At 41.6% G+C, this 27,213-nt stretch overlaps 5 protein-coding genes and 1 long non-coding RNA gene across 8 annotated transcripts; 2 read left to right on the top strand and 4 right to left on the bottom strand.

The window, feature by feature from the left end:
- Positions 1 to 2,068: 2,068 nt before the first annotated feature.
- Positions 2,069 to 2,770, bottom strand: LOC134192529 (alpha-1A adrenergic receptor-like). The gene has a single exon (XM_062661265.1). The coding sequence runs from the start codon at positions 2,768 to 2,770 to the stop codon at positions 2,069 to 2,071; it is 702 nt and encodes a 233-aa protein (XP_062517249.1).
- An 11,188-nt stretch (positions 2,771 to 13,958) lies between these two features.
- On the bottom strand, positions 13,959 to 23,023 carry LOC134191963 (uncharacterized). 3 transcript variants are annotated; one of them, XR_009971872.1, is made up of 3 exons: positions 18,594 to 19,592; positions 17,544 to 17,804; positions 17,449 to 17,483 (listed from the first exon to the last, which is right to left on the bottom strand). XR_009971872.1 is itself a non-coding variant. In XM_062660616.1 (2 exons), exon 1 carries the CDS (start codon positions 19,466 to 19,468, stop codon positions 18,596 to 18,598), a length of 873 nt encoding a protein of 290 aa, XP_062516600.1. In that variant the 5' UTR covers positions 19,469 to 23,023; the 3' UTR covers positions 13,959 to 14,205; positions 18,594 to 18,595. The 3 variants fall into 3 exon arrangements, 1 of the variants encoding a protein (XP_062516600.1); XR_009971873.1 differs by lacking the exon at positions 18,594 to 19,592 and having other exon boundaries at positions 17,460 to 17,483; positions 17,544 to 17,573; positions 17,643 to 18,364; XM_062660616.1 differs by lacking the exons at positions 17,449 to 17,483; positions 17,544 to 17,804 and adding an exon at positions 13,959 to 14,205 and having other exon boundaries at positions 18,594 to 23,023.
- Positions 14,147 to 15,516, bottom strand: LOC134191965 (uncharacterized). Its single transcript, XM_062660618.1, has one exon. It carries the CDS (start codon positions 15,235 to 15,237, stop codon positions 14,503 to 14,505), a length of 735 nt encoding a protein of 244 aa, XP_062516602.1. The 5' UTR covers positions 15,238 to 15,516; the 3' UTR covers positions 14,147 to 14,502.
- Positions 23,024 to 23,246: 223 nt separating the features above from the next.
- On the top strand, positions 23,247 to 24,539 carry LOC134191964 (uncharacterized). The gene is made up of 4 exons (XM_062660617.1): positions 23,247 to 23,637; positions 23,743 to 23,824; positions 23,896 to 24,236; positions 24,300 to 24,539. Exons 1-4 carry the CDS (start codon positions 23,374 to 23,376, stop codon positions 24,384 to 24,386), a joined length of 774 nt encoding a protein of 257 aa, XP_062516601.1. The 5' UTR covers positions 23,247 to 23,373; the 3' UTR covers positions 24,387 to 24,539.
- Positions 24,540 to 24,649: 110 nt separating this feature from the next.
- On the bottom strand, positions 24,650 to 25,730 carry LOC134191966 (uncharacterized). The gene is made up of 4 exons (XR_009971874.1): positions 25,582 to 25,730; positions 25,271 to 25,314; positions 25,107 to 25,212; positions 24,650 to 25,008 (listed from the first exon to the last, which is right to left on the bottom strand). It is a non-coding gene; the product is annotated as an uncharacterized LOC134191966 (long non-coding RNA).
- A 141-nt stretch (positions 25,731 to 25,871) lies between these two features.
- Positions 25,872 to 26,996, top strand: LOC134192627 (uncharacterized). Its single transcript, XM_062661373.1, has 4 exons — positions 25,872 to 26,078; positions 26,145 to 26,275; positions 26,341 to 26,681; positions 26,745 to 26,996. The coding sequence occupies exons 2-4, from the start codon at positions 26,257 to 26,259 to the stop codon at positions 26,826 to 26,828; spliced, it is 444 nt and encodes a 147-aa protein (XP_062517357.1). The 5' UTR covers positions 25,872 to 26,078; positions 26,145 to 26,256; the 3' UTR covers positions 26,829 to 26,996.
- Positions 26,997 to 27,213: the final 217 nt, after the last annotated feature.

The raw sequence follows: 27,213 nt of genomic DNA, 5'->3' as shown, positions 1-27,213 counted from the left end.
TCTAGAGTCAACGTTGTTTGTTAAATCTCGAGCAGAATATACATTATAGGACACTCCCAAATATGAGGAGTGTGGCGGGTACCACAAAACAGGGGCGTAGCGTGGCATGGGCTAGACCAAGCTATAACCTCATCATTTGTAGGCGTGGTCATAAAAATTGTGGACTGTAAATACGTGTGAGGACCAAATCTGTATATAGTATATGCACTACCTTTTCCCAGTCTGTATCTGCTACTGATTCTACCGTGTTAGTCAACTAGAAGAAAATAGAAATGGACGTGTCTATGAAAGTGGGCGTGTCTCTTGGCATCGTGAAGTTTTAATGGCCTCCCACTTCTAGAGGTCGCGCTACGCTCCTGCGCGGCAAAAAGCATGACTATGTAGATTTACTGATAAGCGAAGTAATTTAAATATAAGCAATCTTCCATATTTCATATTTCGACGTTTTATGTTTGCACTGCCACTAATATGTGCGCATTGCCGTCCTCACCTGTCGTAATGATCACTTGCAAGGTGCTGTAGTCGAGACTGGGACCGCACACTAATGGATTGTGGTAGACGACGTACTCGTCGATGCCAAAAATGGAAAGAATGGCGCAAACAAACGAGAACGTTCAGAGACACGCGAGAAAAATCTTGACTCTGCGGACGGAGAAAGATCTGGGATTAATCGGATAGGTAATGTTTCTCGAGACTGATGAGAATCCGACTGTCTAGAGGGGCATATAACGAGACGCTTGCAAGGTTTGTCATTGGTCAATCAATCAATCAATCAATCAATATATATATATATATATATATATATATATATATATGGTATATACACACTTTTCTAGCTAACACAATTAAATTAATAGCTCGTTCATCCGCTGCCCTAGCACGCGGTCATTAGTCTAGTCTATAAAGCAACAGTCACTTCTTACATAAATCTACTTCAAGTATCTATATTTCTATACAACAACTGACAACCAATCAGCACCTCACATAGTTTCCCTACAAGAAGCTATGTGTTTGTATACCTAGACCTTTCTACGTTACTAACATCTACATTTTCTTAATGAAATCTTGTAGTCGAATTCAGAAAACACAACATAGCTTTAAATTCATTTTTCAAGTCGTTGTTGCGAAGGCCGTAAATGTAGGGATTTGCAGCAAAGCATAACATGTACATCGTGATTACAACAGTCCACGCATAGAGGTTGAGATCGGTGAATATCTTACACGATTTCAGCTCTTCCTGGTACGCCATTGTCAGTCCCGTTCCCAAAGCTGCTCCAAAGATGAAAGCTATGATGTACGTCGAGCACACAAGAAAAACTGTAAATGCTGCGCGGACGTTGTCCAAAAAAGAATCCCAATGGACTTGACTCGTTGAAACAGTTTGCTCGACATTTTCCTGCTCGAATGTGGCAATTGAAATGTTGCCTGCGTTCGTAGACATATCTCTTGAAGCCAAATTTCTTGCACGATTTATCGAGCGCAAGTTAATGGCAGTCATTTGAACTCGTCTTTCTCTCTTGAAGCGAATAACGCGTACAAACACAGCCACTTGGCTCCCGGTAACGATAAGAAACGTGATCATCAAACCACCTAATTAGGAACAAGTCACACAACGTTTAGTTAACTTTTAAACAGCTTGGAATTGTCAGACTGGCACCGAACAAGACTATAGCGCGAGAAAGTCTGGGGACAAGGCTAGTCCTTACTAGCATGCTTCAACTCTGTCAGGTATTCATTACATAAATAAAATATCTCCTATACATGTTTGTGATAATACAAGCTACGTTTTACAGTTTCCTTCCTAGACATTGGTAGAAGATACGCGTATGTTTGCATCTTACACACGCACACGCAAACCACACTGTTGTTTGATGTAATTTGAACGCAGAAGACGCAAAACGCAAGATGCTGCCTATTGTTCATGTAAACCCGTCCTAAAGGTTGTCGATCCTACCAATTCGTGTGCAACCGCGGTTTTGTATTTTCTTGCCAAATCGGCTGCAGCATGATACGCCATTACTGTCGCATTGGAAATAGCATACGACATCAAATAACGCAGTAACAAATTCTATGACGACTTCAGAGTGACACCCTGCTCACCTGTCATGATCATCACCTGCCATGTGGAGTAATCGAGACCTGGACCGCAGACAAGAGGATTGCGGTAGACGACGTATTTGTTGAAGCCGAATAAAGGAACAACAGCACAAAAAATCGAAAACAACCAAATACACGCGATAAACACTTTAACTCTGCGATGTGTCAACATCCGGGGTCTTGCCGGGTAGGTGATATTCAACTGTCTTTCGAGTGCGATGAGAGACAGGCTGTAGCAACCGATGAGATAGACCATACAGTTCAAGCATCCGTTGATTTGACACGTGACGTTGTCCGTCCTCCACGTGCCCTCCCCGAGAAGATTCCACATGATGAAAGGATGGCAGACAAAAAAATAGAACAAGTCGATAACGGCGACGTTGAGCAAGCAAAGGTTAGTCGTATTGTCCAGTTTCTCTCGTCCATTTTTGCACAGAACAACAAGAATAGAAATATTACCGACAATACCGAAGAATCCGATGAGCGTGTACAACAGACCGACGACGACCTTAAATCCGATACTAAAATCGTCGACGATGGGTTCGCTATTTGAGATATTGAGAGCACACGATTCGTTGAAATCAGTCATGTTTGCGCCAGAGCTATTGGTGAGCCAATTAAAGCTGTCATTCGCCAGTCCGCTTGAACTGTAATCAAAGAGATCAACGTGCATCTCGGTGATAAGACTTAAACGCTTCAAGTGGGGCTAGATGACTGTTGTGTCAACGGTTTTCATGTTAACAGCTCAGTGAACGGCAGGTGCCTAAAACACGTGCGTCACGCAGCTTGAAATGAAGACTCACACTAGTAAATGCTCGGTTAGCATTGTGTTTGGCGAGCGATAGTGTTCTGTCTTTACTTATTCGCGTAACAATGGTTGCGTTACGTAGCAATAGTTTTTGGCAAACAAACGCGGGGACTAGGAAACAGACTTTCAGTTGCCCTTTTTTAGTATTTTGCGTTCAATTATCCGAATCCGGTGTTCAATTATCAGAACTCGGCGTTCAATTACCGGATTCAGGCATACCATTATCCGTTGCGTACGGCTGTTGTGCAATATCATGGAAAACTGAATAACTTAGTCTGTGGTTGGGCAGCTGCTCAAATATCATCATTCATCAGCGGTCTAGACGCAATAGTTTGTAATTAATCTTGACTTTAGCGTGAATTTTTAGCGTGTGTTGTACGATAATTTCCTTTGCACTAATCTTGGTGTCCCACGTTTCCGCGGAGGTCTAACTAAGCTGTTGTGAGCGAACTAAATCTACATATCTAGGAAGTCTACAACAACCCCTTGCTCCGTCAATCGTGGTGTAATCCGCATACTTCGTAAACCGCGCGTCCTGCGTGATACCATATGCAACAGTCCATCATGCTTCGTAACGGGTTTTTAGCTAACCAAGAGATCGAATTTCACTACTTCGCCTTCCCACCTTTCTTGAATCAATCATTTAGTGTTCGGCTGAAATGTGAGTGAGCATCATAGAAAGATGTCATGAAAGAAATGTGCGACTAAAATAAATATTTCTATATTTGGTACTTCTAATTAGGACAGATCATCGGATAATTGATTGCCTGAATCGGATAATTGAACGCCGAGTTCGGATAATTGAACGCAAAATACTATAGTTGTCTTCAATTCTTCGTTCACCGTCTTCAATCATTCCACTCGTTTACTGAGATAGTCTCGTAACAATGGTCGCGTAGTCACGTGATAATGGTTGCGTAGCAATAATTTCTGTCAAAGTAACGCGCGGAAACTCAAAAAACAGAAATTTCTGTTCTTTTAGCTTTCCTTTTCATTTCGTTTGTCACGCATCAGTCTCCTTTGCTTTTTAGTCGCGGAAGGAAGCAAAATCGAGAGTCGTTTCACTTTTCTCGCTAACAAATTACAATTGAGTCGACCCCTCGAAAGGGGTCCCTTGCTTCAATTTTTAGCGCATATGTTACTGAGTTAAAAATGCATTCATCTGACATTGTCATTTTGTCGATTCGTCTTTCCGTTTTGCCGTAAATCCATATGACAAGTGTTGACGTACGTATATAAATATATAAATATACTAGTAAATGCTCGGTTAGCATTGTGTTTGGCGAGCAACGGTGTTCTGTCTTTACCTATTCCGTGTAACAATGGTTGCGTTACGTAGCAATAGTTTTTGTCAAACAACAGCGGGAACTCAGGAAACAGACTTTCATTTGCTCTTCTGTGGTATTTTGCTTTCAATTATTCGAATCCGGTGTTCAATTATCTAAACTGAGCGTTCAATTATCCGATTCAGGCGTTTAATTAACCGTTGCTTACGGCTGTTGTGCAATATCATGGAAAACTGAATAACTTAATTACATAGTCTGCGGTTGGGCAGCTGCTCAAATATCATCATTCATCAGCTGTCTAGACGCAGTAATTTGTAATTAATCTTGACTTTAGCGTGAATGTTTAACGTGTGTTGTACAATAATTTCCTTTGCACAAATCTAGGGGTCTCACGTTTCCGCGGAGGTCTAACTAAGCTGTTGTGAGCGAACTAAATCTACATATCAAGGAAGCATACAACAACGCTTTGCTCCGTCAATCGTGGTGTAATCTGCATACTTTGTAAGCCGCACGTCGTGCGTGATACCATTCAACAGTCCATCAAGTGTCGTAGCGGGTTTTTAGCTAATCAAGAGATCGAATTTTACTACGTCGCCTTCCCACCTTTCTTGAATCAATCATTTATTGTTCAGCTGAAACGTGAGTGAGCATCATAGAAAGACGTCATAAAAGAAATGTGCGCGGTTTTGACTTTACGTATCAGACTGAAACAATTATTTCTATAAATTTAGTACTTCTAAGACAGAACATCGGATAATTGAATACCTGAGTCGGATAATTGAATGCCAGAATCGGTTAACGCCCAATTCGGATAACTGATTGCCTGAATCGGATAATTGACCGCAAAATACTCTAGTTGTCTTCAATTTTTCGTTCACGCTTCAATTGTCTCACTCGTTTACTAAGATAGTCGCGTAACAATGGTCGCGTAGTCACGTGATAATGGTTGCGTCACAATAATTTCTGTCAAAGTAACGCGCGGAAACTCAAAAACAGACTTTTCTCTTCTTTCAGCTTTTCCTTTCCATCCCGTTTGTCACGTATCAGTCTCCGTTGCTCTTTAGTCGCGTAAGGGAGCAAAATCGAGAGTCGTTTCACTCTTCTAGCCAACAAATTACAATTGAGTCAACCCCTCGAAAAAGGTCCCTTGCTTCAATTTTTAGCGCATATGTTACGAAGTCAAAATTACATTCATCTGGCATGGTCGTTTTGTGGATCCGTCTTTCCGTTTTGCCATAAATCCATATGACAAGTGTTGACGCACGTATATATATATATATAAATATATAAATATACTAGTAAATGCTCGGTTAGCACTGTGTTTGGCGAGCGATGGTGTTCTGTCTTTACCAATTCGTGTAACAATGGTTGCGTTACTTAGCAATAGTTTTTGTCAAACAAACGCGGGAACTCAGGAAACAGACTTTCAGTTGCTCTTCTAGAGTATTTTGCGTTCCATTAACCGATTCAAGCGTTCAATTATCCGTTGCTTACGGCTGTTGTGCAACTAATAACTTACATAGTCTGCGGTTGGGCAGCTGCTCAAATATCATCATTCATCAGCTGTCTAGGTGCAATAATTTGTAATTAATCTTGACTTTAGCGTGAATTTTTAGCGTGTGTTGTAGAATAATTTCCTTTGCACTAATCTTGGTGTCCCACGTTTCCACGGAGGTCTAACTAAGCTGTTGTGAGCGAACTAAATCTACATATCTAGGAAGCCTACAACAACGCCTTACTCCGTCAATCGTGGTGTAATCCGCATACTTTGTAAATCGCGCATCTTGCTTGATGCCATGCAACAGTCCATCATGCGTCGTAGCGGGTTTTTAGCTAATCAAGAGCTCGAATTTCACTACTTCGCCTTTCCACCTTTCTTGAATCAATCATTTATTGTTCAGCTGAAACGTGAGTGAGCATCATAGAAAGACGGCATGAAAGAAATGTGCGCGGTTTTGACTTCACGTATCAGACTGAAATAATTGGCGAGCGAAGCGAGCCTCTCTCTTGTCATGTCAATTGAGCTCGAGATATATTTTATTTATATATTTATATATTTATATATTTATATATTTATATGCGTACGTCAGCACTTGTCATATAGATTTACGGCAAAACGGAAAGGCGAATCGAAAAAACGACGATGCCAGATGAATGCAATTTTGACTCCGTAACATATGCGCGAAAATTGAATAACGTGTCCCCTTTCGAGGGGTCGACTCGATTGTAATTTCGTGGCGATAAGAGTAAAACGACTCTCGATTTTGCTCCCTTACGCGACTAAAGAGCAAAGGAGACTGATACGTGACAAACGGAATAGAAAGAAAAAAGCTAAAAGAAGGAAAAAATTTTTTTGAGTTTCCGCGCGTTACTTTGACAGAAATTATTGTGACGCAACCATTATCACGTGACTACGCGACCATTGTTACGCGCCTATCTCAGCTAATAAACGAGTGAAACAATTGAAGCGTGAACGAAAAATTGAAGACAACTAGAGTATTTTGCGTTCAATTATCCGATTCGGGCAATCAGTTATCCGAATTGGGCGTTCAGTTATCCCATTCAGGCATTCAATTATCCGACTCAGGTATTCAATTATCCGATGTTCTGTCTTAGAAGTACTAAATTTAAAGAAATAATTGTTTCAGTCTGATACGTAAAGTCAAAACCGCGCACATTTCTTTCATGACCTCTTTCGATGATGCTCACTCACGTTTCAGCTGAACAATAAATGATTGATTCAAGAAAGGTGAGAAGGCGAAGCAGTAAAATTCGAGCTCTTGATTAGCTAGGAACCTGCTACAACGCATGATGGACTGTTGCATGGTATCACGCAGGACGCGCTGTTTACAAAGTATGCGGATTACACCACGATTGACGGAGCAAGGCGTTGTTGTAGGCTTCCTAGATATGTAGATTTAGTTCACTCACAACAGCTTAGTTAGACATCCGCGGAAACGTGGGACACCAAGATTAGTGCAAAAGAAATTATCCTACAACACTTACTAAATATTTACACTAAAGTCAAGATTAATTACAAAATTATTGCGACTAGACAGCTGATGAATGATGATATTTGAGCAGCTGCCCAACCGCAGACTATGTAAGTTATTCAGTTTTCCATGATATTGCACAACAGCGGTAAGCAACGGATAATTGAACGCATGAATCGGGTAATTGAACGCCTGAATAGGATAACTGAACACCGGATTTGGATAATTGAACACCGGATTCGGATAATCGAACGCAAAATACTATAGAAGAGCAACTGAAAGTCTGTTTCCTGAGTCAACGCGTTTGTTTGACAGAAACTATTGCTACGTAACGCAACCATTGTTACGCGAATAGGTAAAGACAGAACACCATCGCTCGCCAAACACAATGCTAACCGAGCATTTACTAGTTATTTCTATATTTGGTAATTCTAAGACAGAACATCGGATAATTGAATACCTGAGTCGGATAACTAAACGCCCAATTCGGATAATTGATTGCCTGAATCTGATGATTGAACGCTGGATTCGGATAATTGAACGCAAAATACTCTAGTTGTCTTCAATTCTTCGTTCACGCTTCAATCGTCTCACTCGTTTACTAAGATAGCCGCGTAACAATGGTCACGTAGTCACGTGATAATGGTTGCGTGGCAATAATTTCTATCAAAGTAACGCGCGGAAACTCAAATAAACAGACTTTTCTCTTCTTTTAGCTTTTCCTTTCCATTCCGTTTCTCACGCATCGGTCTCCTTTGCTCTTTAGTCGCGTAAGAGAGCAAAATCGAGAGTCGTTTCACTCTTCTCGCCAAGATATTACAATTGAGTCGACCCCTCGACAGGGGTCCCTTGCTTCAATTTTTAGCGCATATGTTACGGAGTCAAAATTGCATTCGTCTGGCATCGTCGTTTTGTCGATCCATCTTTCCGTTTTGCCGTAAATCCATATGACAAGTGCTGACGTACGCATATATATAAATATATAAATATAATATATCTCGAGCTCAATTGACATGACAAGAGAGAGGCTCGCTTCGCTCGCCAATAATAGATCTCGAGCTCAATTGACATAACAAGAGACAGGCTCGCTTCGCTCGCCAATTACGGCAATTTATATGCCTGCTACAAACTGCTGCTGCAGGCGAGAAAACAACACGCTAGTCTACGTATAGGCGCCAGTCCCGCTAACGGCTATAAATAATGGTTTTAGTGTCTAGTCTTACTGCCACGTTTACATGCACAGTCACGTGCATTTGTTGTAAGCTACGAGCATAAGCAGGTGTAGAGTTCTAACGTTTGTATGGATAAAGCACAGTGCCAGGTGAAGATTAATTCTTTCGTCATAGTTATACATGCAGAGGCAGATGCAAAATTAATTTGGAAAAATGGGTCAGCAACTTATGACTCAATTACAATCAACTAGCTCAGTGGCCCCCGTTATCCGCGCGGACAGATTAGATTATTAGTTGTTAGCTAACTCATTCTTTGCCAGAGCTGATTGTATTATTGATTGTTAGTTAATATCCAACTGAAGACAAATTAAAATGGAACCAAGTGTCACGTTTCGGAAAATCCCGTTCAGGGCAGCAGAAACTTGAAAGTCACGTGCAGTTGTGTCCTCACCATGATAATCTGTTCCTCGTATATAAATAATAATCTACGTAACCAAGCGTTCCTTTCCGAGAAATTAGAAGCGAGTATGATGTATCCGGGCAACAGAAACTAGAAAGTCACGTGTTATTTCTTACTCACCCGCATAGCTATACTGTAATGCAATCAATGTCGCAACCATTTGACAGTGCTGTTGGACGTCGTTGCTTCGAAGACGTTGCTGCCGTTGCGGGGAACAAGTGTATCGAACGTGGCAGCTATTCGACGTGCGTACACGGCCAAACCAAAGTAGGCAAATGTTTTCATAACTCGGATATACACAAAAATATCTTTCCTTTATCGACGTTTCCAGTAATAATCGACACGGTTCGCGGTACCGTCCGACGTCTCGAACGGACAGTTTAAATTCAGTAGAGATCCGATGCACCGTTCCCGAGACACACAAGTGCACGCGTAGGCGGGTACGATCGGCAAGAAATCGCGTCGTGCCGAGAGAAGTCTGGAGAAAGACGACAATCTCACTGTCGAGCTACATGAATTCGGCGTGCGCAAGCGAGATTCGATGGCGCTTCGACTCGCCTTTCTTGGGGATCCTCTTTTAAACACACACACACACACACACACACACACACACACACACACACACACACACACACACACACACACACAATCACACACACACACACACACACACACACACACACACACACACACACACACACACACACACACACACACACACACACACAATCACACACACACACACACACACACACACACACACACACACACACACACACACACACACACGCACGCACACACACACACACACACACACACACACACACACACACAATCACACACACACAAACACACACACACACACACACACACACACACACACACACACACACACACACACACACACACACACACAAACACACGGCTAGAACCAGCTTTCGCGAGACAGTGCAACAGGGCACGAGTAAACATTAGAATTACAAACACAATAATTCGCAAACAGAACAAACAACAAGTTCGTACTCAGTTGGTATTGTCATTTAATGTACCCAAGTCATGGAGGTGCATTCTTCTTCTGTGAGTGGCAGGAGACTGGTCCACTACTTTCTGCGTTCACGTACATAGGCAGCTGGCTGAGTTCGATGCCCGAGCATCATATAGCCAATAGCCAATCAATTAATATGCCTCTGGATGGTTATTGATCGTATTAAAGTCTTTAGAATTCAGCATTTCCAATTGAATATGTAGTTTACTATTTCTAAATCACATTTCCTTTTTCCAAAATTTCCGGTTCTATTTTCGTTCGCTTTCCGATCTCTTTTGCAGAGAACCCCCAATCGAATACAGCCTAAAACTGTTATATGACGCTCATCACTAGGGTAGCGTAGCGTAACGTAAACTGGGCGTATTATACTACAACGTTGCTAAATTACTGGGGCATTCGCAATTGAGCGTCGAGTAAAGAGTGTCACGAGCGTCTCGGGTGCCCAGAAAACGGACGCTCTGATAGTCTGGCTTCACGAGCCCATTACGTGCCCATGAAGACTGTATACCTGTAGCATCTGGAATTAACTTGGCACGAGCAGGAACACTTCCTCACCGCGTCTATTAGCTTCTCTTCTATATATACCGGCTTTCGTTCTGTACACTCAATCGAAACACGCGTTACATATGTTCAAGCAGCTCAATTGCTATTTTTTGAATGCTAACTCGAGACGCTGGGGCAAAGATCAAAACGTTGTATGTTCACAAATTGACGCTGAACGCTCCGTTACGCTACGTTAAGTTACGCTACGCTATACGCTAGTGCTAGGCGTATTTTGCGTACCGTCGGCCCCCTAAAACGTTTGTACGTGTACTAGCTGTCGGTTCACAACCTTCATCTGCATATCCCGTGACATTCAGACATGTTCCTATACTAAAGTCTCGGCCACGACTCCAACTTGTGTTCGAGTAAACTTGTGTTCGAGTATAGCTAACAGCTTTAGTCAAATTCGAAGAAACGCTTATATGTGTCGACCGTTGTCTAATAAAACCGCGGCAATTTGCGCTGTACTATCCAAACATCATGAACCATGACTGGTCCTAGCCATGACTGGTCCTGGCCATGACTGGTTCTAACCATGACTGGTCCTAACCATGATTGGTCCTAACCATGACTGACTGGTCTTAGCCGTGACTGATCCTAACCATAACTGGTCCTAACCATGATTGGTCCTAACCATGACTGGTTCTAACTATGATTGGTCCTAACCATGACTGACTGGTCCTAACCGTGACTGGTCCTAGCCGTGACTGGTCCTAGCCGTGACTGGTCCTAACCATCACTGGTTCTAACCATGACAGGTCCTAACTATGACTGGTACTAACCATGACTGGTCCTAGCCATGACTGATCCTAACCATGACTGGTCCTAGCCATAACTGGTCCTAACCATGACTGACCCTAACCATGACTGGTCCTAACCATGACTGATCCCAACAATGACTGGTCCTAACCATGATTGGTCCAAACCATGACTGACTGCATGGTCATAGCCGTGACTGGTCCTAGCCATGACTGGTTCTAGCAATGACTGATCCTAGCCATGACTGGTCCTAACCATGACTAACCCTAACCATGACCGGTCCGAATGAATTTTTCTTGGGCGATGTTACGACTTAGTTGCTGGAGCGAACGTGCTCTGTTAGTACGAGGCTCGCGGCGCAGCTATGTAGTCAATGTTACAACCGCCATTTTAACGCAAACGAACTGTTGCCTATTTGAGCATCTTTCGAGCAGTAACCTGCGCTTTTTATTGAAAGGGGTCCCCAGTTTTGAACGTCGCGTCGGCTGATCGTTGTTTTCTCGGCACAAATCGACTTCAAATACATTGAACGGCAGGTAAAGTGATTTATAATCTAGAAATGATTATAACGATTACTGGGTTTTGCAGTTAAACAAATCTGTTTGTTTTGAGATCTTTTTGGGTGCATGTATTGCCTGGATTGAATTGTGCGGCAATATTTACACTGTTGCATACACTGCATACATCAAATTGTGTACTATTTATTGCAAATCTATTTGATGTGTGCAATTATATAATATGCAATTACTAATTAAAAGTGCAAATTAACTTAATTAAGTATTCAGCTAACTTCTATTTCACAGCACCAAAGTGCAAAGTATTCAGCTAACTTAATTAATTCTATTTCACAACTACTACTAGTACCAAAAGATTTCTTAGAAGATAAACACTATATATACTATTAAATTGACAGCATATGATATATTAATTTATATTATGCATTATCATTATCTAGTCGATATAAACACGTATATAAAATAATCTATAGACATTTTGATAACCATGACAAATCAGATGATATATGTTGGATGTACTTTTTGCCAACTGGCATTATATTTTGAAATGCATAGCATGCTATTGGTCGTTATATGATTGACGACATGAATGACAATTATATATGTAATTTGTAGTGTGTGTGTGTGTGTGTGTGTGTGTGTGTGTGTGTGTGTGTGTGTGTGTGTGTGTGTGTGCATGTGTGTGTGTGTGTGTGTGTGTGTGTGTGTGTGTGTTTGTTTGTGTGTGTGTGTGTGTGTGTGTGTGTGTGTGTGTGTGTGTGTGTGTGTGTGCGTGCGTGTGCATGTCGGTGTGCATGTGAGTGTGCGTGTGTTACTATTAGAATTATCGATGTAATGAATGGATAGCAGTCATAATTATGAACAAAGTTATAGCAAATAGGAGTAGTATATATATATATATATATATATATATATATATATATATATATATATATACTACTCCTTTCTAGCATGTAGATACTGGCTTGGGATCTCTATCTTTCCGGACAGTCAACAAGCAGTAAGATGTCCACGCGGACATGTCATGGATTGTTTTGGTCACCATGTCCTTGGCTGTGGGCATGGACCTCTTCGCATAAAACGCCATAATGCAATCAGCGAGGTTATCTGGCATGCGCTGCTTGTTGATAACAAAGATTCCAAACGGAAACAAAAGTGCGGAGGGGAAAGCAATAATCGACCTGGTGATGTGTTTCACCCAGATTTCCTATAGGGCCGTCCCGCATTCTTTGATGTGTCAGTGAGGAATTTTATGCAGCCATCCTACGTCTCCAAGGCAGCCATAAAACCAGGTGCCGCAACGAAGCTGGTGAAATAGAGAAAGACGAAAAGCATGATAGGTTGTTACTCAAGCAGGTGGTCATTTCTACCCGCTCATTGTAGAAACTTTAGGACACTGGTCTCCCTCAAGTCTAGAGACGCTGAAGACCATAGCCTCAAAAGCTTCATCAATGAACAGCATACCTTTCTCTCAGACATACTCAAATTTGATGGAACAGTTGTCTGTGAGACTGTGGCAGTATAATGCCAAGCTATTATACAGTAGACTGAACCTGGACTTTGATGACTTGTGGGATTTTCCTGTTACTGTAATGTAGTTATGTTTAGGGACTGGGTGGGTAGGGTAGTTTGCATAGAATAAGAATATATTTAATATATTATGTATGTATGTATGTATGTATGTATGTATGTATATATATATATATATATATATATATATATATATATATATATATATATATATATATATATGTATGTATAAATGTATGTATGTGGCTCAATTGGCTAGAGTGTGCAATTGGAGATTGGCAACATCCGGGACCTTCGGGTCAGAGTTTGAGTGCGGAAGGGCCACATACATAAGTTCCCTTGGGCAAGGAACTAACATACAATTGCCTCAGTTCTGTCCAAGCAGCAAAGAAGAAGTGACATATAGAAAGTGACATATAGAAAGTGACTACTGATAGCGTTTCGATTGTATGGTAGGATCATAGAAAGTATCATAGCAAGTACTTAGCATCTGCAGTAACCTGAGCCCTAAGGGCCCTTGTAACAAAAAAGAATATGTATGTATGTATGTATGTATGTATGTAATTATACCTTTGGGATAACGGGTTAAACAAGAGTAAACCCGTCTGTTTCTTTGTGCTGCACTTTATGAACAGTTCTAATAGTTGCATTTGCAACAACTAGAATGAGCAATTAAATGTGCAGGAAATGCATGTATCTAGGTGCAGAGAATATACTGGTGACACATTTTCTAATAACTGACTCATTTCGCAAAAACTATTTAGATGGTATTGTACACTTATTCTTAACTGAGCAAATGACATGATACATTTTATAGCAGACTGTATGTAGCAGACAATATATACAATGGCATAGCTTATTACACTTTGGGGAGAATACAGAAGAGCTTCTGGTTCAGTGCAAAAAAATCTGCAACTAACTGATGGTTATCCATAATCACACGTTGAGAAATGTAGCCGCACACACATCTTGTTTCAGAAATACAGTGTTTACGTAACTGCAAGAATTAAAACAAAGTGATAGATAAACAAAGTGATAGATAAACAAAGTGATAGATAAACAAAGTGATAGGTGGCAACATCAATGATAATGTAACAGTACTGCTGGCTATGTCAAATATTAATTAACTAAACCATCTTAGGTTGACCTGCTGTTCAATTGTCTACTTCGTTATTTTATATGTCTCTGTTATGACTATTGTTACCACTTCTCAGCATTCTGGCAGCCTTTCTGTATACTTAATTTCAAAGATTGAGGCCTTTTGCTTTGATTTTGATTGAATTTCTTAGTGGAATTACATAGCGGCTTTGTGTAACATTTTTTTGGACTTGACGAGCATAGAACTTACGGGACGTCCTGCTGTGGTTTTTGTTTTGCTCTTGGATCCATACTTCCGTCTTCCAGCTGAGGTTGCTTGCACTGGAATTCGTTTCCCTCTTTGAATGAAGACACCATGGCGACGTATGGAATGACCGCCAAATATCCATCCAAACTGATGTAGTGCGCTAGACAGTCGGGCAATAGATCTGGGGCCTTGAAGACTTTCATATCGCATGACAAATTTTTGCACACCATCTCTGAACTGCTGATCTTCAGAATCTAATTTTTCAATCATATCAGTTGTGATTGCTCTGAGTTTGGATTTCAGTTCTTGAGATGCTGATGCCAATGAGTTTGTTGTATATTGGACGTCCGAGTCTTCATTTAGGTCATTGCACTTTAGATTGGTGTCCTGATTGTCTGTATGTAGCAGAAATTTTTCTCTTAATCTGGTTAAATCATGTGAGTCGGACAGATTTGAGTCAGTATCAGCATTGTCGTACGTTTCTTGATGAAGAGAAGCGTAGAAATTTATATCAGATTTGGCTTTTTCGCATATTGCCAATTTAGCAATTCGGTGCCTAGCTGATGCATTTAGTGACGGAAAGCAGTTAACACTATCTATTTGGTATTTGGACACAACTGCTGCCTGATGGGCACACGGAAAACCATTTTGCCCTCTCTTGCAGCTGCAAGTTCCAATGTGCATGTCCACAACATAACTGTCATTATCAAACCCAGTTAAGCGTTTCTGCTTTTTACACGGAAGATGCTATCGCCAAGATTTTCAATGGTACTATGTTGAACTGTCTCAGCACCCTGACCCAGAAATTTGGAGGCAACAAAGTGATCCATTCTACTGTTTGAGACATTGAGTAACTTTCTCTGATAGTATAGTTCTATTGACTCTGTAATAAAGGCAAACATTTGAGTCAAATTGTATGCCTTTATTCTGCTGAAGACCAGATCCTTTACAATCTTGATGCCTGCTTCGGTGTAATTATTGGTGTGGTTACCTCTAGTGAGATCAGCATGCCTGTAGCATATAGCCCATTCACGCCTTCTCGGCCAGAGTGACTTCATGTGTTGAAGGAAATGTGGGTACCGAATAGAAATGTGATCGTTTTGAAGCTTAGTATACAGGCCATTTAGCTCATTTTCTGACTTCGAGTATACCAAACCTTTAATCATCTTTATCAGGTACAGCCGATCTTTTTGAGGAATTCTGTTCTTTCCATCGTGTAGCCACGTCCATCTTCTTTGTAGGAAATGGAATATGCATAAGAGGAGTAGGGATGGTTTCCAGCTAGATTGAAGAGCCTCTCGTTCAGCAGTGCTGTCATCTGTCATAAATAATGCAGGACCCACCTGTACACACCAACCATAGAATGCAGAGGTAGGCAAACTCTTTTCAACATTTCAAGCCCCTCTTTGATAGTTTCTTGCTTTTTGTCAGACACGATCATTACACCTAGTGGACTTGAACAGCAAGCACGGGTTGTCGAAATAATAAACATAGAATCTCCAAACCGATCTAATGTAGAGGTGGAATCACAGAACACGATTTCGCTTGATTGTTGTACCATTTCGTTAGCTCTTGCCATTAGTTGGGTACAAATGGCTATAATCAGTGGTTGATTTGCCTTTCTCAGCTTTTTTTTCTTTTTGGGAGGTGGCAGTTTACTACTACTCTTTTCTGCTTCAGTGTTGTTATCATCGCTGTCATTATCACTTTTTGGGTATGTTGCTACTTGAAAGGGTTGCATTTCTGCCTTGCCTCCAAATTGTGACTATTGCTCATTAAACCTGTCAATTTCTTCCTGTAGTTGATCAATCATGGCCTTCCCATCATCAGGCCCCATTTCAGCTCTTCTCCACGTATCGTAAAGGCTACATACATCTTGCCTAGAAGTATTGACCGCCCTGTCTGCCAATTCACGCTGCATTGATGTTTTATTGAGGGAAGTTAAAAGTAGTTTTGGTTCGTATGTATGCCATGCAGTTGCTGCAGAATGTCCTGAGCGAAATAGATCAAAGAAAATGTCTTTGGTCTGTTGTGCTATTGAGCGAAAGCTGAGCGAGTGTGCACTATGTATGGGGTGGTTGTTGTCAAACAGTAGCTTGACAACAGTTGGATGGAGAACTTTTGATTGATTGTGACACTTTCTGAACAGTTTCTTGGTGGAATTCTCAACAGTCATAATCAGAGTTGATGGACAGTTAGTTTTCTTTTTTCGAAGCTCAGAGGCAAGACCCTTTTTTGTTGTATGGGAAGATTTTAAAGCCAGCTGTTTGGTTGAAAGTGCCTTCTGCTGATGTTGGCAATGCATATCTACTCTAAAGAGCAAGCGCTTCATTGTGGGCTTGTATATCCTGGTAACTCTATACGTGCATTGGCTATGATCCATCATTGACTTTAGCTAGCTTTGTGCTTCATCTCTACATGTAACACTTGTTCGAATCTGTGCATTGAAAGGTTCAGTTTGGGCTCCTATAAAATCTCGGGAATGTAGGCTTTTTATGTTCTCCATCATGTAAGTGTAACCTTTGGGTAAAACAAGTTGTAGAAATTTTGGCAATCTTTCCCACGATGATACAGTGACATTAGACAGCTCTATTGTTTCCCATATGTCTTTGGTACACTTCTTACTTGTGAAAGCATGCTAGTCTTGTGAAGGTACCTTGTGTACTTGTGCATCAGTGGCACTGTTGCCTGTTGATGATTCATCAGGTAGCAGGACCCCAGACTGCAACTCAGTTGCTATCCTTTCTCTTATATGTGGCATATAATCCTAAATGCAAAATCCCATTGTTCATGGAACAGTATGTAGTGGGCACTTTGAAACCATTGCAATGGACCTGTGAAAATTCCATTGGTTTGTGCAGAATGAAACAGCGGGCATACTCGCAGACAAATACACCACAGTCATAGCTGTTTTCTTGCTGTGGTATGTTCTAAATCAACAATGTAGTGCATATTACTGTTAGCACATTTATAGTGCAGTGCAGTCTTACTTCTGGATGCTGAAGTTGCCATCCGATATTCTATATAAAGAAATGTTGGACATTTTCCTCAGCAACATATAGCAGAATTGTTTCTCATAAATTGCCAACCATTTGTATTTCCATTGATAGGAATAAGAGAGTTGCATGGCTCCATCATACGTACTGCATAAGCTGTCCCGCACTACTAGCGACATCTCTCCATTCTTCACAGCTTTGCCTTTTCCAAGTGACTCTCTCGTGTTGTGTACTCGTTGCAATTGCCAGTAAAGACTATTAACATTTTTATTACAAAATCAAGTTAGTAAACGAGCTCCAAAGTGTACTAAATTATGAATGAGCTGAAACTCGTAAGAAAAGTATCTTGCTTATGAGAGTGCAAAAGTAATGTACAGATACAGTGGTTAAACTTTTGACCCCAGTCACTGTACATAGATACGTCATATTACAACAAACAAAGGAACAATAAACAAACAAAACCAAAATCACAAGTATACATGTACTTGTCATCAATAGTTTATTGAAATCAACCAAACAGGCAGATGTCATCTTTCTTGCTTTGTACATGTTAATGTAAAAAATATCATATTATGTCACAAAGCAACATAACACAATTACTTCTTATTATCTCTAATATCTCTAGTAAAACTCTGTGTGTACTGGCACAACAACAAATCTAACTGTTGATATCTATATACAAATATTTGTTGTTCAAATACACACACATGCACACACACACACACACACAGTATACTAATTATATAACTGTCCTTCATGTCACCAACCATATAACAACCAATGCCATAGTGTGTAGTTTCAAATATGATAATGTCAATTGGCAAAAGACATATCCAATGTATACACCTGTAAGTGTCAACCTAGTCGTATATATATATATATATATATATATATATATATATATATATATATTTATATATATACCATATATTTGTATATAATACAGATAACACAGATAACACATATCCGCCCTAAGGACGGAAGCACAAAGAGTCTAAGTCATAATAATTAGGCAGATAGTCACTAATCAGTCTTGAATTATACCGTCATAAACGAACAGATAACTGTTCTTGAAATTGCCTGGAAGCTTGGCCCAGAGACAAGCCAGATGATAGAAGAGACTTCTTGACAATTGATCTCAACACCTCCAGACTATGTGCAGCCCACACTCCGTATGATTTCACCACAAGAGGGTAAAACAACCAGCCATAACTTAAAACGTTAGCAAGATGGCGTTCATCTTTGTCCACTTCCCCAGCCTCAACAGCAACACCAGCTTTTATGGCAGCATTAATAAGGTGAGAGGGAGTGAACGAATTCCTCACGGAAATGTCGAAATAAGCAGCCTTGCCTAGGGAAAAGTCGGGAAGGAAAACGTCACCTGGTCTTGTCATAGAATGAGAGGAACAGCGTTGTTCTCGACGTACATTGGAGTTGTCTAAGAGCAACCAGTGGAAGATGACGTCACATAAGGCATCATGTCGCTTAATCCGAAGAGGACCACAGCCAAGAGCATGGTCACCAAAAATGTCCAATTCATGACCGCACACACAACGGACTGAGTGTGGGGGTGCTGGAAAAACCGGAATTCCCAAACGCAAACGCAAAGAAGTCACAAATTCACGCGGAGACATGGCCAGGCCTAGACCTGAGTTGGGGATTGCCCTCAACCAAGCCCCCGCATAAGGATATGCGACAGCACTGAAACGTGCCTGTTCTCGCAGACTAACAAGGCTGACTTTAATGCTGGATCTCAAAGCATCATCCAGAGCCTTCTGGAAGGAATGTTGTGTAGAAGAAACAGAGGACGAGACAGAACTAGTAGGTGGTAAAAGACTTGCAAGATGTTGCCGGCATTGCACTTCACCAGGGAAAGAGGAAGAATGCTGAGTCCAATCATTTTCTTCATGTACCGGCATGAACGCTGAGTCATTAAGAAGACGGAGAGACAACTGCCGAGAAGAGTTGCAGCTGCCAACGAAAGCTGCAGATGAAGATCTAGAGGCCTCACGAAGACCTAGACCACCCAAACGAACTGGAAGAGTTGCCTATTTCCATGCCAGGTCAGAGACCGAAGAAGAGGATAAAGCCTCTAAACTGTGATGAAGACCACTGTCAAACTGCATCAATACATCATTGATCTTGAAGCCAGGAACCGTTCTAATGATGTGATTCAGCTTGCAAAGGCTCAAACAGCTCCGGAGAAGATGAAGCTCCACCTGAGGATCCTCTAAAGCTGTCAAACGGTCCTGCCAATCCAAAATCTTGTCCACTCGTTGGGAAACAAATTCAGTAACATATGAGGAAGATCCATATACAGGACAGCCAAGGAAGTCAACACCACCATGAACCTGAACACTGTGCTGAATTTCAGTACCAAATTTGGGGAAATTCTGATCTCCAGAGGGCCAAAAGACCTCACATTTGTTCAAATTGATATGAATACCAAAGGAGGGACCCTTTGATAACAAGACATTCAAGAGACAAGCAACTGAAGCCAGCTGGCCAAGGAAAGAGCCATCGTCCAAATACCATAACTTCAGCTTCAAATCTGGCAATGGACCCAGGTCATCCAAAAACTCCATAAGAACGAGGGAGAATAGTAGGGGACCAAGGGGATCCCCTTGTTGCACACCTGCAGATGACTTGATCCAAGAATTCCCAAAATGCAACATGCCTTCACAATGGTAACACCACGAGGACCATCCAAACAAGGCTGGGAACTCTTTACGTAGACGACTCAAAAAAGAAGCTCGAGAGCATTTGCAACACAAGTTGGGATCAGATCCATATCGAGCAATACAAACTGATAGTGTGTGCACAGCAGCGTCTAAACCTCTTGGGACACCAACACCAACCTGACCATAAGACAAAAAGGTGTCAAGTAAGTCCTCTTTCACAGCAGAACAGCACAGACGGCTGACAAGTCGACGTAGGACCTCACCGACAGCTATAGGGCGGACACCACCATGCTTCTTCAATAGAGCAGTGAGACGTGCTCCACATAATCAAGGGGCTATCCTAGGGTCAGCACGACCAGACAAAAGAAAATTTACGAAACAGGTCAAGTTCTCCAAACACTGCTTGGCTGAAGGAGTTGTAGTACCAAGAACAGCATCAAACAAATGCTGAGACTTCAGTCGAGAAGCACCAGGGCTGGATGCTCGAGGAAAAGCTTGAAGTGAAGCCAGAACTGAATCCATACTGACAGATAGGGAAGGAGGGATAGCACCAGAAACAGTTGGCAAGACATGCTCTGGGTGGCGTTGATAGATTTCTTCAAGAACCTTGCTGTCATGAGGGCTGGCTGTACCCAGAGAGCCAAGGCACCGCATGGCATCTCTGTAACGACCTTCTCTGGCATAAGCAAGCGCCCATTTTCGATTAATCTGATCTACAGGCGAAGACTTGCAATTAGAAGACTGTTTACAATCAGCATTCAGTCTAGCCTCAAACCAAAGAGACTGAATATCACCAGAAGTCCACCGTTCTAGACGGGATAATAACAAGGATTTGACAACAACATGTTTCTTCCGTCCGCCTCTTGGTGGGCATCTCAAAACAGCTTTAGGGAACATGTGAAGACGAGCATAGCCTCATAAACCATGGTATGTGGCATTCCTAAATTCTGTGGCAAGAACTTCCGCAAGAACAGGACGAACAGAGCGTGGAATATGGCCAATAGTCTTGACTTGTAGCAGAGAAACCTCTTGCATCAAAGACTCAAACAAGACAGCCTCCAGGTGAACGGGACACGCGAGGCTGCATGCTGCCTTGATTGCTTCAAGAACTGGGTCTTCAAAATGGCTGATCTGATCAGTGAAAGGACAAGATGAAGAATCTGAGGAAGCACCAGACGCTGATTCACCTGTTACAGAATGACGTGAAGTAACGTCTGTAGGCGCGCTAGCCAGATCGTGAGTCAACGCCATTCCAGAGAGCCAGGAAGACAGAAGAGGATCTACCATCAAACCACCACATCTAGGGCGACCAGGGCCTTGAGACCGTCGACAAACTTTCCAATGGGCAGAATAGGCGAAGCCACATTCAGAACAGAGACACCGTTTGTGAGCAGACAAAACAGACGCGGATGGAAAAAGAGAGCGAGAGACGTGTTCCAAATTAATATGTTGCCAAAGGGAGTTGCTGTTGGCGTACGAACAATGGCATAAGGGACAAGAGCAATTCTCCAACTCTGACTCACAGGTGAGTGCGGAAAGGAGATCGCGACGCTGGCAGCTATCCGTCCCCCCCCCCCATCATCCGCATCATCATCATCACTGTCAACTTCCTCAACCAACTTGCTGGACATATTGCTAGAAGCCAAGAAAACGAAGGAAACGGCAGACCAAATTCAAAAGATGGGCGCCGCCATTGCAAGGTCCCGTATATTATGTATATTATATATAGTGTTTATCTTCTAAGAAATCTTTTGGTACTAGTAGTAGTTGTGAAATAGAATTAATTAAGTTAGCTGAATACTTTGCACTTTGGTACTGTGAAATGGAAGTTAGTTGAATACTTAATTAAGTTAATTTGCACTTTTAATTAGTAATTGCATATTATATAATTGCACACATCAAATAGATTTGCAATAAATAGTACACAATTTGATGTATGCAGTGTATGCAACAGTGTAAATATTGCCGCACAATTCAATCCAGGCAATACATACACCCAAAAAAGATCTCAAAACAAATAGATTTGTTTAACCGCAAAACCCAGTAATCGTTATAATCATTTCCAGATTATAAATCACTTTACCTGCCGTCCAATATATTTGAAGTCGATTTGTGCCGAGAAAACAACGTTCAGCCGACGCGACATTCAAAACTGGGCCCCCCTTTCAATAAACAGTACAGGTTACTGCTCGAAAGATGCGCAAAAAGGCAGCAGTTGCTTACGTCAAAATGGCGGTTGGAACATGTCCATTGACTACAGAGAATCAAAGCTGCGCCGCGAGCCTCGTACTAACAGACCACGTTCACTCCAAGTCGTAACCTCGTCCCAAAAAAAATTCGCCCGGTCTGGGGCTAAGGTTAAAGTCAGGGCTTAAGAGTTAGGGTTAGGGCTAGAGTTCTATAGGGTTAGAACTGAACTGTAGGAACCGGGACCATGCACGTACAGCAATATCGGATCAACTATGGCAACAATAGCTGGTCAGGAAGACCAATTATGGCAGTCATCATGCATAGGGACCATGCAGTTAATTAAGACGGGAAACCAACTAAAGTGCGACAGCTCAATCAAGTCATTTGTGTCAATATGTGTACACGTAACGGCGTTCGAAGACATCACGCCTCAAACAATTATTATCTCTTGATGGTATCGCACATGTACCGGAAATTGCACTAGACGAGTACGTCAGCACTGACGTAACTAGTCTCATGTAGCCAGACCCTAATCCCTCGTACTCAATATTTCTCAACAAAACAGTCAAGCTCTGAAAACCTGTCAAACAGATTACTATAACTACACTATTATACTTAATTATCGTCTCTCTTTGTTTGGAGACGCAACTTTTATGCATGGGACCACAATTCGCAACCCTGGACGACGCCAGAGCACGTAGCACCTTACCTCTTCAATTGGTTAGCATAGTGTAAACCCGGCTAAACACCCGGACACCACGAATGGCTTTTAATTGTGAAAGAACATAAGTCCTGCATCTCCAATGATGCAACGCGCGTGTTAGTCAGTGAAGACAAAGCAGTAGACCTTTGACCTTGTGATCACAGTCACCTCACGGCTCACGTGCATCACATCACACCCTACTATATTGAAAGACTGGGCCATACTGTCTACCCACGCACGGGCACGTTGGATGATGTACTTGCTGTTTGCAGCGATCGCAACTCTGTCTCTATCGCACACGGCCACTGCGAGCTGTTGCACACCATACAGCTACCAGCTATCAGGCACCGGATGGCTAGGGCAGATCTATCATGTCTACCCTCAACTTTTTGCATTGGACGACTTCATGGTAGCCTACGACATCAAATCTGAGAGAGGCTTAGTCAATATGACAATTAGAGACGTAACAACCGGTCAAACAAACGTAGAAACAACCTACATTGACAAGAAAGAGGTAATTAATTAATTCTACCTCCGTGGCTCTTAGATTCCTAGATGTATCACATTCACGGATCTGGTCAGTCGTTTTAATATGGTTGTATTTATATACGGGGTAAAGAAAAAGGAATACGTGGTCATTAACAACAAGATTTGCGTTGAAATACCAGAAACTGGACGAGGAGTGGGCAACTGTTTGCCACGTAAGTCACTTAATTCTACTTGATGTGACTGTGATTAGTAATACAGTATGTTGGCTAATGTCTGCATGTAGCTGATGCTAAGGTTGTGGCCAAGATTTCAATTCTCGGCCAAGTCAACTGCTCGATTTTTACATTTTCGACGTCGAGCGATTCCGGCTCGATGGACTATCTGGGTCTGACTGCCGTGATTGTGTCCGAAAAGTGTGTTCCAATGGCTGCTGCCACTCTGTTCCGACAAGAAAACACAACCGCGGGGGTAGCGTCCGAGATAGACGGTGCTAACGTGGTGCTGTACTATGACGCCGAGGTGCTAAAGAACACTGACATTTTAACACCCCCCAAACTATGCTCGAAAGCAGTGAGTCTTGAGACATCTGGAATTTCTAGAGATAATCTCGTATTTATGCAGCTGGTAAATCACTATAAATGTTGTTTGGTTGGTACATTAAAATTGACCATACTTTTGTCTTTCAAGATGGAGGGAGTCGAGTCATTTGATGTCTTTACCATCCTCAACCGTCTTACTCGGATGTCTTCAGCTAACGAAAACAAGTCTGATTGAGTTGAGAAACGGTGCATTTCGTCAGAGATTTGCTTTTGCTGATTTCATTGTACGCTCATTTTGCTGGCTAGTGAGTTTCTTTGCCCTTGTGTTGATCGAAGATAGGTAATTGATCATTTCAATAACCACAAGACGTAAACTCTACACACAGTACATGTAGCAAAACGGTCTTAATTTCAAGTTGACGCCATTCACTATAACCCAATCAACTTGAACCTGACACAATTTCGTTCCTCCACTAAGTGTCCTAATCTAAATCGCAAAGAGCAACAAACTAGCACACGCAATGTATATATGTATACACCTGTATAGAAGTGGTAAATTCAATTAAGCTATCCATTTCTTGTTTTCTGACGTTTGCCTTTGCACGTGCTTGGATCAAGTGCATAAAATAGATCAAACTACATTTACATTGATCCAAAAATCCACCTAAAATTCTTTACCAGCCTTAATTATCGCTATTGCTATAAGCAAGTTGGTATTTTTCGTCCATCAACCAAATTTTCTTGCCTTTCAAGCTTTAGCTGTCTTCAAAAGGCGATGGAAGTCATTCAGTAGTGCAGCTAAATGTAGGGAAGAGGGCACATTGATGAGATTCAAACGTGCCCTTTGCAAGAAGATACTGTCGAACGATTCAAACAGTAACACAGAACATATAAGTATGAAAATCTCGACTAAATACAACAGGCAGCATCTATACGCACAAACATGCGGTCTCACCGTGATTCAGCTCTTCTCCATTAATTCAAATTCAATTTTCAGTCGTTTGCCCAATAACTACCCACCACTCATACAAAAGGACACCGTCTGAGCCAATTACAACCCTCTAAGTCATAAAAGTCATGGTCCATAGGTAACACATGCATGATAAACATGTACTATACCAATTTGTCATTTAGCTCACACTAAAGCACCCTGGCTGCATACACTGAAAAGAAAAATTGCACCAAACAACAAACGTTGTTTGATATTGTAAACACGTGCACGACACACACACAGTGCACGAACACACACACACACACACACACACACACACACACACACACACACACACACACACACACACCACACCACACACACACACACACACACACACACACACACACACACACACACACACACACACACACACACACACCACACACACACAAACACACACACACACACACACACACACACACACACACACACTGACATTTCCTGAAAAGCTAGAAGTTTGAAAAGAAAGAGTTGCAGAATAGCCAGACGCGACGAATGGCTCCAAATTGTAAGGCGTAAGACTCTATCTCCACCAGTGCAAAGTCAGTGAAGACAAAGCAATAGACCTTTGACCTCATCACAGCAGTACACTCACCTCACGGCCACGTGCCTCACATCATGCACACACGCTACAAAGCTGGGACATCCACCCACGCACGGGCACGTTCTATGATGTACTTGCTGTTTGTAGCGATCACAACTGTATATCTACTGAACACAGCCAATGCGGCCTGTTGAACACCAAGCAACTACCAGCTATCAGGCTCTGGATTGCAAGGAGAGATCTTTCATGTCTATCCTCAACTTTTTGCATTAGACAATTTCATGATAGCCTACGATATGAAATCTGAGAGATCTTTACTCAATATGACAATTATAAATGTAATCACCGGTGAAAAGGTCATAGAAACTACCTACTTCGTTAACAAAGAGGTAATTTTAACTCTATACTACCACGTGTTTTGCTTATCTAGAATACTGAACACATTGCATCACTAGAAATGGTGAGCCGTTTAGTACAAATTTGTTTGTATTTATCTCTGCAAAGAAAAAGAAATACGTGGTTGTGGACAACAAACTATGCGTTGAAATACCTGAAACCGGACCAGGAATGAGCAACTGTTTGCCACGTAAGTCACTCACGTGACTCCTAGTTGATGTTGCCACTACTACTAATATTATCAAATGTTTGCAGCTGATGCTAAAGTTGTGGCTAAATTTTCAATTCTCGGCCAATTCAACTGCTCAGCCGTTACGTTTTCGGTATCGAGCGATTCCGACCGGCTAGACTTTCTGGGCCTGACTGCTATGATTGTTTCTGAAAAGTGTATTCCGATGGCTGCTGCCACTCTGTTCAGAAAAGAGAACAAAACTGCGGGGATAGCGTTCGAAATAGACGGTGCTAAAGTGGTGCTGTACTATGACGCCGAGGTGCTAGCAAACCCTGACATTTTAAGACCCCCCAAACTATGCTCTAAGGCAGAAAGTCTTGAGGCATCTGGAATTTCCAAGGATAGTCTCGCGGTTTTGCAGCTGGTAAAATTCAATGCGAACGTTTCATAGTTGGTTTAGTTGAATTACAATATTTTGTCTTTCAAGATGGAGGAAGTCGAGTCACATGATGTTTTCACGATTCTCAACCGTCTTACTTTGATGTCTTCAACTAGTAAAAAAGAAGTCTGATTGAGCTGGATATAACCGTGAATTCAAGTTTGTTTTGACTGATTTCATTTTGTAAGCTCATTTTGCTGGTTAATTTCTTTGCACTTTCATGGTGATTTATGACTTGATAATTGATCATTTCAATAACTAGGAAGTGAACTGTACAACCTAATGAATTTGAAACTGGCATTTGTTACTCCAATGAGTGTCTTTAAACTGAAACTGTAGAAGGCAAACAAACTATAGATCAGATTCACGGCCAACACCTGCACAGAAGCAGAGTGCGCATTTTGTGTTCCCTGACGTTTGTCATTGCCCTTGTACAAGCCTGTATAAGATGCAAACAACTAAAACTAAAACTACAATTACATTCGTCCAAAAAAATCACCAAAAATTCTTCGACGGC

The sequence above is a fragment of the Corticium candelabrum genome, chromosome 16 (genome assembly GCF_963422355.1).
Source record: "Corticium candelabrum chromosome 16, ooCorCand1.1, whole genome shotgun sequence".
Classification (NCBI taxonomy): Eukaryota; Metazoa; Porifera; class Homoscleromorpha; order Homosclerophorida; family Plakinidae; genus Corticium; species Corticium candelabrum.
This window is presented reverse-complemented; position numbering and strand designations above follow the sequence as displayed.

What these genes read in the sequence shown, in the direction of transcription:
- LOC134191964 (XM_062660617.1), top strand. Translation starts at nt 23,374, where the DNA reads ATGATGTACTTGCTGTTTGCAGCGATCGCAACTCTGTCTCTATCGCAC. An exon ending in AGTGGGCAACTGTTTGCCAC is followed by an intron (nt 23,825 to 23,895) that starts GTAAGTCACTTA and finishes GTCTGCATGTAG; the next exon opens with CTGATGCTAAGGTTGTGGCC. An exon ending in ATCTCGTATTTATGCAGCTG is followed by an intron (nt 24,237 to 24,299) that starts GTAAATCACTAT and finishes TTGTCTTTCAAG; the next exon opens with ATGGAGGGAGTCGAGTCATT.
- LOC134192627 (XM_062661373.1), top strand. An exon ending in GTCTCGCGGTTTTGCAGCTG is followed by an intron (nt 26,682 to 26,744) that starts GTAAAATTCAAT and finishes TTGTCTTTCAAG; the next exon opens with ATGGAGGAAGTCGAGTCACA.
- LOC134191965 (XM_062660618.1), bottom strand. Translation starts at nt 15,237, where the DNA reads ATGCACATTGGAACTTGCAGCTGCAAGAGAGGGCAAAATGGTTTTCCG.
- LOC134192529 (XM_062661265.1), bottom strand. Translation starts at nt 2,770, where the DNA reads ATGCACGTTGATCTCTTTGATTACAGTTCAAGCGGACTGGCGAATGAC.
- LOC134191963 (XM_062660616.1), bottom strand. Translation starts at nt 19,468, where the DNA reads ATGCCGGTACATGAAGAAAATGATTGGACTCAGCATTCTTCCTCTTTC.